This window comes from Oryx dammah, unplaced genomic scaffold (assembly GCF_014754425.2).
Source record: "Oryx dammah isolate SB20612 unplaced genomic scaffold, SCBI_Odam_1.1 HiC_scaffold_27, whole genome shotgun sequence".
NCBI classification, from domain to species: Eukaryota; Metazoa; Chordata; class Mammalia; order Artiodactyla; family Bovidae; genus Oryx; species Oryx dammah.
Window position 1 is genome coordinate 11,181,045 of NW_024070211.1, and position 10,020 is coordinate 11,191,064.

The following is a 10,020-nucleotide window of genomic DNA, read 5'->3' on the forward strand; positions in this document are numbered from 1 at the left end:
ACATCTGTGAGTCTTTTATTGGTCATTTATATGCCAGGTAGCAGCATCACCAAAAATAAAACCACTGTTTCCACCTGAAAGCGCCCCGTCTCTCCATTTGCCTTTTTCTCTCCTGAAAAGGAAGTGCAAGCCAGTGTGTTAGTCACGCCCCAATGACTCAGTGCCCCTCCAGGTTTTCCTAAGAGCTGGTCTCAGTCCCATATCCGCATTTATCATCCACAGATGTCCACTCAGATTAGGTTTCATCCTAGACCAGTCACAGCGTGAAAAAATACCAAGCTAGACACAACTGCCTGTTTCTTCCCAGTCCCCCCCTCTCAAAGCAGGGGTGGGTGACTCCATGGTTACCCAAAACCACTGAGCACAAGCAGCAGTCAGCCCTCAAGTCTCAACGTGAAGACTTCGAGCTGCTACACTGTACTTCTGGATGTGCTCTTGGCCTTCGTGCAGGCAAAGTCTAGCAGACCCGAGTCACAAAGTAAACATTTTTTGTCACCTGGTTATGAATAGCCAATAAATACAGCTTCCAAGGAAAGCCAGACATAAATGATACATTATAAATACAGGACTTTTACACACTGAGTAGCTATTGGCCACACTGCTTAGAGTCTCAACAAGCTAAGTACAAATGGGAAGTTGTGATAAAGCTTCAGCTAGCCATTCAACTCACCCAACTCTGTAGATCCACACAGATGAAGATAGCTTTACTGGCAACAGGTCTTAGGGGGAGAAAAATATCAATCAGGAGGCAAGAAAGCTATTGGTATATCCCTCCCAAATACAAAAATATTAGCCAGCAATTACTATACCAACTGCCAGTTTCACACAGTCTCCCCTTAAGCCTAAGATTATCCCATTTTAAGGGGTGGAGAAAACAAGTTCCAAGAGAATTCAACCTTGTCTGAAACTAGCCCACGTGCTATACAGCACACACTACGAGCCCAGTTTCAGTACTACTATTCCTCCTCTTACGACCACCAAGACCAGGGTTTAGATCCGATGGGAAAGGGAACTGGAGGGTCAGGCTGTCTCCAATACCCAACTTTACCTTATTCTAAAGCACGGCTCCAGCAACAAGCTGGTATTTTCAGTTACTTCAGTATCAGGCACTGCCAGTTAAGAAATGGGGCAACCTGCAAAAGAGTGTGGAAGCTCTAACCAAAATCCTCTACACAGAATGTGATTTTTGATGGAAACACACGGATTCAAGTGGAAGACTTCCAGCCGAAATTCTGAGAGATTATAGGAAAGGCGAGTGGCAGCTGCAGGTATTATGCTGACCTGTGCTGTCAAAGTCTCTCCACGTTGCTCTCGCATGCAGTTGGAGATCCCATGGCCACGACAAGCCACAGCCCTTGGAAACATGCTGTACTGACCCACCAGGTGGCTCCCAAGTTACATCTTTAGAGAACCTACCAGGTCCTGAGGCTTGTGTTCCATCACTGTCCTCTTCACTCACCAGAAAGTTCAATCCTAGAATCTTCTGGCACAACTAAAATGAGAACGGCATTGTCCTGAATGACCTACTCGTTCCATTCATCTGGTTTTCAGAACCAAGGTTTTTGACTCGCCTTTGGACTGATGCCTTAAGCTTTTCAGGGTAAAGACCCAAAGCATGGCCACAATCTGTACCACTTGCCCCCGGATTTCCCCAGCATAGGTATCTAACCCACTCATATCTGCATCTCCATACTGGTTCTTGGCCTCTGCAAGCCACTTCTCAAAAGCCTTATTCTTGCATGTTAGACCGCATCAATGGAACATTTCTGGTGGCCTCTGAAAACGCTGTCAGTTCCAATAAAGGTCTCTGGTTGTACCTGAGAAATGGCAAGTACAATGGGAACTGTCTTTTCCTGAAATGTTGCAGATCAGTTACAGCAAACAGAACGGCGACCGTCAAGGAAAACTGTCACTTTGGGCTCCTTTTTGACCACAGCAGCTATATGGAAGCAGCTGCAGCTTCGATAAGGGCCATGGTGGGGGGGGGGGGGGCCCCGCGGGGATCTAGGTCACAGGGCAGACCCAACACTGCAGCCCTCAGACTCACCTAAATCCTGTGCGTCAGGACTCATCTACTGGAACATTCTGGAAACTAAAAGAGAACAGACATCCTATAGGCTGTGATCACCACCTTCTTTTACTATGTGCCAGTGGTCTCATTTTATCTTCACAGGATCGTTTTATCAACCCCGTCTTACATCAGATTTAGACTTGTTACTTGCCAAAGTCCTCTATCAATGGAGAAAGTGACAACCTTGGGGTTCAAAATAGGATCTGAATGACTATGGCCCGTCCTCCAGAAGACCTTGTCCTTATACCCACCAGGGTGACTTCCTTATCGTGTGTTGCCAGATAATTTAGGAGAAGGTAGGCAAGTTAACATGCCCAAGGTCACGGAGCAACTGTCACAGGCCTATTCAAGGTCTGGCTGACCCCAGCACGTGGTCTCCCCTAACTTAAGCCACTTCAGTCCCAGAAACGCCGTACACCCGACTGCCCATGAGTGACTGCCCATGAGTAACTGCCCGAATTACTCACCCGTCACACCGGAGCACACGGCCGCGAGGGCCGCGGCGGGAGCAGGGCGTGGCCCACACAGGGTCCGGCTTCTTCCACTGCGCCTGAGAACCACGTGGCCTTCCGGATCTCGGCCCGACTAGGCCAGTAGGCCTGGATCCTCCATGCCGTGCTCAACATCCCGCCGCCTCTAGAGGCAACCCCGGCAGGTGCGGCGCCCGTGGCAGCCAGGCTAAGGCCGGGTATGGCGGGGGATGGGCGTGGACCACTGCAGACAGAGAACCCAAGACACACAACAAGACCGACGCGCGGCTGCCGGGTAAAAGGACGCTTCTGAGCCGGGACGGGGTTTATATAGGCCCCGCCCCTCGCAGCTGTGCCTGACGATGGGAGCAGCGCGCCGCGCGGAATGATGGGAGTTGTAGTTCGTTCGCCTCTGGCGAGCGGCGGAATGTCTGCCTCGCAGTCCCAATCGTGTGCTGTGTGGACCGTTTTCACTTGGTTGGAGGAAACTTGTGTAAGTGATTTCTTCAGGATCCGAAGAGATTCCTCCGCCATCATTCAGCACTCAGTGAACATCCAGTAACCCAGGACGGAGCTCATAAATATCACCAGCCAGGGCTTTTGGTTCAAACCCCACGTCCAGGAGGAAAGACAGCAGGATTTCGGCGGAGGGATCTGGGGGCGGGCTTCCTTTCCAAAAGGTGACTGATTACAGAACTCATTAGAAGAATGCATTCTTTGTTTGGGCTTATCTCTTTGGCTAATAGATTAAAAAAAAAAAAAAAAACTACTGAGTGCTTACTAAGTACGTTATGCTCGATTATCTCAGCTAGTTTTCAAAATAACCCTGTGTATGGGAATTACAATTATGCCTCTTTCACAGATAAGGAAACAAATGGCTTACGCAGATAGAAAGCGAGTTAAGACCTGAAATGTGGAAGTTCACCTTGTACGCCACACTCATATAATCACTGTACCATGTACAAGTTTTATCCATAGAATGAATAAGCATCAACATATTAAAAAAAAAAAAACTAGTGGGACTCTGAGGTCTCAATGCAGGGCCCCCAGTTTCCATCCCTGCTCAAGGAACTAGATCCCACATGCTACAACTAAAGATTCCACCTGTGGCAGCTAATACCCAGGCGTCCACGCTCAGCCAGCTCTGACCCAGGCTCCTCTGTCCATGGGGTTTTCCAGGCAAGAATACTAGAGTGGGTTGCTATTTACTCCTCCAGGGTTGAACCCCTGTCTCCTGCATCTCCATTATATATTTTAATTCCCTGGTGGCTCAGACGATAAAGCGTCTGTCTACAATGTGGGAGACCTGGGTTTGAGCCCTGGGTTGGGAAGGTCCCCTGGAGAAGGAAATGGCAATCCAGTCCAGTACTATTGCCTGGAAAATCCCATGGACAGAGGAGCCTGGTAGGCTACAGTCTATGGGGTCGCAAAGAGTCGGATACGACTGAGCAACTTCACATATATTTTAATAAGAGATAAATTGGGAGAGAAGAGTTGCAAAACATGCACCGAATAGGGGCCTTGCATCTAGAACATAAAGAACTCTTAAGGAACTACCCTGGTGGTCCAGTGGTTAGGAATCTGCCTGCCAGTGCAGGGAACACGGATTCCGTCCCTGGTCCAGGAGGATCCCCCATGACGCTGAAAAGCTAGGCCTGTGGGCCACAACTACTGAGCCTGTGCTCTGAAACCTGTGTGAGCCACACCTATGGAACCCATGTGCTGCAGCTACTGAAGCCTGAGCTAGAACCTGTGCTGCGCAACAAGAGAAGTCACCGCAATGAGAAACCTGTAAGTAAACAAATGGCTCTTAAAACTCAACAGTAAAAAGTAAAATCACTCCATTTTTTAAAAGGGGGAAAAGAAGGGCGGGGCACAAAATCTGAAAGACACCTCACCAGAGAAGATAAACAGATGGCAAATAAACACGTGAATGACACTCAATATCATAACACTACAAACACAGTGGAAGGGCTAAAAGTTAAAAAGATTGACAATATCAAACAATGACGGAAAAGTAGAGCACGTGGAAATTTCATACAATATTCAGGACTGTAAAATGGTGCAACCACTTTGGAAAACGATTTTGCAGTTTTTAAATAAGTAAAAATGCACCTACTATCTGACCCAACGGTTGCAGTACGAGGTATTTCCCAAGAGAAATGAAAAGCATACATCCACACAAAGACTTGAATATGAATGTTCATAGCAGTTGTATTTCTAATAGCCAAAGACTGAACATGACACAGATGTCCTTCAACAGGGATTGGATAAACAAATTGTGGTATATTAATCCAGTGAAATATATCACGTTGCGTGAAAGAAGCCAGACTATATACTGTATGATAAAAATTCTAGAAAATACAAATGAATCTTTAGTGGCAGAAAGCAGATTGGTGGTTGTCTGGGAGAGGAGGTCAGGAGAGCAGAATTAAAGAAGGACATGGAGAAACTTTTGAGAATAATAGATATTCATTATCTCAATTGTGGCTTTGAGGATGTACACTTATGTCAAAATGCATAGTGTACATTTTTAATATGTGCAGTTTACTCTGTATCAATTACATTTTAATAAAGATGCTAAAAACAAAAACGTAAGCAAGAGAAAGTTCAGATCATGTAATTCACCTGCCTCACAATCACTGACTTCTCAACACATTTGGAATAAAGCTCAGCCCCCACAGTGGCCTCTGAAGCCACAGGTGATTTGGCTCCTCCTCCTCTTTGCTTTCATTACCTGATCCCTGGTCTAGGAAGATCCCATAAGCGGCAGAGCAGCTAGTGGCAGCCAGATGCTAGTGGCATCCCCCGTGGCACAACCGCTGAAGTCCACACGTCCTAGAACCCATGGTGTACAAGAGAGGCCACTCCAATGAGAAGCCCGCACACAGCAATGAAGAGTAGCCCCCGCTCACAGAAACTAGAGAAAGCCCAAGCAGCAACAAAGACCCAGGGCAGCCACTAAATAAATACATTGTAAAAATTAATAAAATAAAACTAAGATCTGATAGCCAATGGGAACCTGCTGTGTAGCACAGGGAGCTCGGATGGTTGCTCTGTGATGACCTAGAGGGGTGAGATGCGGAGGGGAGGGGATAGATGTATGCATAGAGCTGATACGCTTTGCTGTACAGCAGAAACACAACATTGTCAAGCAATTATATTCCAATAATAAGATTCATTAATTACAAAATAAAGCAAAGGAAAAAGAAAACACTAAGATCTGTCTAATGCAAATATGCACCTGCTGTGACACACAGTTAGCCCAGAGCTGCCCTGTGAGGTGGATGCCATGATTTGTCTCACTCTGCAGCAGGGAAGCAGGGCTGGGGAGGAGAAACGACTCGCCCCTTGGGGAGTCACACAGGCAGTCTGTGACAAAGTCAGCTGACAGCTGGATTCCAGTGCCAGGTGCAGCCAGGGGCAGACATGTGACCCCGGCCCACAGCAGGCACTTCTAGGAGAGGAAGGTCAGGAGTCTGATGCTGACAGTGCACTCTGCCCACATGCTGACGACAGAGGCTTCTGGGATGTCTGGTTTCAAACTCCCTTTCAAGCTGTTCCATGCCTCTCTGCCTTCACCCACTGCCCCTGCCTGAGTACCCTTCCTCGCTTACCTCCCCAGCTCCCACTATCCTTGGAGACCCAGCTTCAGCTTCAGCTTTTCCAAGAGGTCTTTTCTGACCCCATGGCTCCCTGAGTCCAACTCTGTTGTGGTATTTGAGTGAATAATGAGTGAATGAATAAATGAATAGCACATCTACTTTTATTCATTCATACAACCATAAATATTTACTAGCCAAGCACTGAGGATACAGCCACTGGTCCTTCTCAAGGGGCCTGAGCCTAGAAGGGAGACAGACATCACAAAGGACAAAAGGGCCTGTGACCTCACTACCCAGTCAATGAGGGGCTTCTTGAAGACATAGATCTAACCTGAGGCCTAAAATTGGGGTTAGTTACCCTTTGAAGAGCAGAAGGGGAGTGTTCTTGGCATTGGGCTGATAAGAGGAAAGATGTTCCGTGTGGCTGGAGCAACAGTGATGGGTAAAGAAGGGAGAGGGTGGAATAGGGGGAGACGGTTCTGCACAGGCCTGATACAGAAACTGTTTTTCCAGTTGAACAGGGCAAGGTGATGAGAACATCCTGATGGGAACCTCAGAGGGGCAGGTGGCACTGGGGCAGACTCTCCTGGTTTGGACAGAACTGGCAGGGAGGATTCCTCCCCCAACACTCCCACCCTACCTGATTTTCCTTTCTCTCCTGGAGTGGGGGTGAGCAGAGACTTGGGCCCCTTCAGGCTAGTGCAGTGACTGAAGGGCAGAATTACTAGGAGGCTTAACAAAATGGCTTCTCACTGATTTATTTAGGAAACCTGGGCCTTCCCAGGTCCCCAGATTGTCCAGCCAGAAACAAATTCGGCCGCTACCCTGTCTTCTGTGCTGAGTGATCTTGGGCTGCTTACTTAACTGGGTTACTCATTTGTAAAAAGCCGGGCAGACTAACATCCCCTCACAGGTAGTGTAAGGAGGAAACGTGATGATACGATGGTTTGCCTTAGTGAGAACTGCTTCCCACTGCCAACCTGTTAAACTGCAACATCCGCCCACTGTGGGTTAGTGGGATTAAACCAGCAGACAAGCTGTTTGGGACCAACCTTGAGTCTTGATGTCCTGGGTGTTCACAAGACCAGACTGGAAAGAGTGGAGGAGATCTTGAATGCCGGAGCATCTGCCTTACCCTTGCCCCTAACCCACTTTGTCCTGGTCCTTTGGGAACTTGCTTTCCAGTCCCCTTCTCTGGTATCAAGGGTAAGCCACACATGTCAGTTGTGTGACAAGCCACACATCTGAGCCTCGGTCTCCTGAGCTCTAAAATGGGCACACTATAGTCTTCTCAGGGGGTCGCTGTCCCAAAGCATAAGAAACTGACCATCTCACCTCATAAACTTTAGCTGTCCAGTCCACAAGCCAACTGTACTCTCTCTGGAATTGCAGTTATCTGTCTACCCTGCCCCCTCTACCTGACTATGTCCAAGTCTCTCTCTGGACCCTGGGGCCCAGCACAGGCAGGCAGCGGGGAAGCAGTGGGGCCTGCTGAACCGTTGAACCTGAACACTGAGCCGGAAGCTCTCGGCCAGGGCCAGCAGGGCTCCAGGAAAGGGGCATCTGGGTGAGAAAGGTGCATCTATAAAACCATCAACTTCCTCCAGGTCCAGCAGCACGGGAGCAACAGGGGGGCTAACAGAGAGCTGGGGCTGCAGAGGGAAACACCCCAAAGAGTGAACGAAGTGGTTGCTCTGGCGCTGTTAGCCTCAGGCCAGTGCACGTTGGGTGTGGTGATGGGTCCTCTGTAGCCCTCCTCCCCACATTATCTAGTTTAATCTCTTTGTCCTTGAAGTAGATTACTATCTCCATTTTACAGAGGAGAAAACTGAGGCTCGGAGCGAGTAAGTGACCTGTCCGGATGTGTCCACCGGGCCGGGTGGCTTCCTCGGCGTCCGGTTCGGCGTTGCTGTAGACGCCCCAGGTTCTCCAGGCCCAGGCCTGGGTGTCTCTGGGGCGGCCTGGAGGCGGGGGGCGGGGCCCAGAGACGGGGCGGGGGCGTGGCTGCGGGGCGGGGGCGGGGTCGCACAGTTGGCCGCCCGGCCTCGGGAGGCTAGACGCTGGCCATGGAGGCGGGGGGCTGCCGCTACCAGTTTCGGATCGCGCTGCTGGGGGACGCGGCCGTGGGCAAGACGTCGCTGCTGCGGTGCTACATGAGGGGCGCGCCCGGGATCCCCGAGCCCGAGCTGGAGCTCGAGTCGGCGCCCACGGTGGGCGTCGAGTTCTACACCCGCACTGTGCAGCTTCAGGCTGGGCCGCGCGTCAAGCTGCAGCTCTGGGACACGGCGGGCCAGGAGCGCTTCAGGTGCGCGGTGGGTGGAAGGTGGGCCGGGGGAGGGACGAGAAGGGTTTGGGGTGAGGGGTTTCTGGTTGGGGCGGGGTGACCATGGGGATCCTTCAGAGTCGCCGCCCTCAGTGGCCCAAGTAGAGATCTGGGGGTCCCTGCCCTGGGCCCGGGTCCTTCACGCTTGAGTCATTCATCCTACAAATAACAGCTGGGGGGCTGAGCCCCTGAGCTGGATGCCTGAGACCTGGCCCGGCCGGTGGAATATTCGACATTGAAACCTAGAGGGATGAATGACCTGGGTGCTGAGAGGGCCCAGAGAAGCACAGAGAGGGAGGTGTCAGGGAGAGGTGGAAAGAAGAGAAATTTGTGTTGGCTTTGACGGATGCGTAGGAGTTTGCCAGGGAGAGAAATGGGGAAACCTGCGATCAGGAAAACATCAGGTTTTCTCCGGGAATGGTCAGGAGAGTATGGGAATCAACCTGCTCCCTGACTGAGGAACACACAGTAACTTGGGAGAGACACGGACCAGGGCAAAGGGAAGCAGAGAGTGGTGTGAAATGAGCTGAAGTGGGGGTGTGAGGCAGTCCCTGGATGGAGGAGGACGCAGGACCGGGTGTGTGGAAGGCATAACCCTCTCCCACCTTACTCCCTCCACCACTAGGTGCATCACCAGGTCCTTTTACCGGAATGTGGTGGGTGTCCTGCTGGTCTTTGATGTGACAAACAGGAAGTCCTTTGAACACATTCGAGACTGGCATCAGGAGGTCATAGCCACTCAGGGCCTGGACAAGGCGATCTTCCTGCTGGTTGGCCACAAGAGTGACCTGCAGAGTGCCCGTTGTGTCTCAACCCAGGAGGCGGAGGAGCTGGCTGCCTCCCTGGGCATGGGCTTTATGGAGACCTCCACCAAAAGTAACTGCAATGTGGACCTGGCCTTCGACACCCTTGCCAACACCATCCAGCAGGCCTTGTGGCAGGGGGCCATCAAGCTGGAAGAGGACTGGGGGGGTGTGCGGCTCATCCAGAACACCCAGGTCTCCAGGCTGCCCAGCAGAATGCAGCACCCGGGCCCATGCAGGTGCTGACTCTAGGAGGGAAAGGGTTAAAACAGTGCTGGTGGGATGGGGAGTGTTAGTATCTCTCTGGAGGCCAAATGGCAGAATCTATTCAGACAGTTATTACAAACCATATCCTGGCACAGTCATGCCTCCTGGATTTTGGGGTCTCAGAGCTCAGCCCCTTTTCCACCAGAAAGGTCTAAGAGGCCAGGTGTGCAGCTTCCTGTCCTGGAGCCTGTTTGCTCTGGGGGCAGAGGAGCTCATAACAGACCCCACTCACGGGGGGTTGTGGGCATGACTGAGATCATGGATGCGCTGTGCTCAGCCAGAGCCAGAGCCTCCCACACGGTGAGAATCGGATAGCAAGAACTGTCATCGCTGCTGCTCTTTCCTCTCTTGGCTAGGATGTGGCCATTTCAGGTAGTGTCCCTGGGCTCAGACGCCGAGCTGCTCAGCGTGTGGACGCTGCTACATAGGCGAGGAGGGGGGCAGGGGCTTTCAGGCTGAGCCAGGTCTTCAGGCTTGGATG

General features: G+C 51.0%; 1 protein-coding gene, 1 long non-coding RNA gene and 4 other non-coding genes across 6 annotated transcripts; 1 reads left to right on the forward strand and 5 right to left on the reverse strand.

Annotated features, from left to right (window-relative positions):
• Position 1: 1 nt before the first annotated feature.
• Positions 2–2,868, reverse strand: LOC120855163. Its single transcript, XR_005719150.1, has 6 exons — positions 2,539–2,868; positions 2,048–2,092; positions 1,417–1,492; positions 1,049–1,133; positions 671–719; positions 2–112 (listed from the first exon to the last, which is right to left on the reverse strand). It is a non-coding gene; the product is annotated as an uncharacterized LOC120855163 (long non-coding RNA).
• On the reverse strand, positions 184–257 carry LOC120855230. Its single transcript, XR_005719197.1, has one exon. It is a non-coding gene; the product is annotated as a small nucleolar RNA SNORD99 (small nucleolar RNA).
• Positions 896–1,021, reverse strand: LOC120855220. The gene has a single exon (XR_005719189.1). It is a non-coding gene; the product is annotated as a small nucleolar RNA SNORA61 (small nucleolar RNA).
• On the reverse strand, positions 1,239–1,369 carry LOC120855211. The gene has a single exon (XR_005719180.1). It is a non-coding gene; the product is annotated as a small nucleolar RNA SNORA44 (small nucleolar RNA).
• Positions 1,842–1,976, reverse strand: LOC120855206. The gene has a single exon (XR_005719175.1). It is a non-coding gene; the product is annotated as a small nucleolar RNA SNORA16B/SNORA16A family (small nucleolar RNA).
• Positions 2,869–8,208: 5,340 nt separating the features above from the next.
• On the forward strand, positions 8,209–10,020 carry RAB42 (RAB42, member RAS oncogene family). The gene is made up of 2 exons (XM_040229854.1): positions 8,209–8,451; positions 9,095–10,020. The coding sequence occupies exons 1-2, from the start codon at positions 8,213–8,215 to the stop codon at positions 9,516–9,518; spliced, it is 663 nt and encodes a 220-aa protein (XP_040085788.1). The 5' UTR covers positions 8,209–8,212; the 3' UTR covers positions 9,519–10,020.

What these genes read in the sequence shown, in the direction of transcription:
- RAB42 (XM_040229854.1), top strand. Translation starts at nt 8,213, where the DNA reads ATGGAGGCGGGGGGCTGCCGCTACCAGTTTCGGATCGCGCTGCTGGGG. An exon ending in GCGGGCCAGGAGCGCTTCAG is followed by an intron (nt 8,452 to 9,094) that starts GTGCGCGGTGGG and finishes CTCCACCACTAG; the next exon opens with GTGCATCACCAGGTCCTTTT.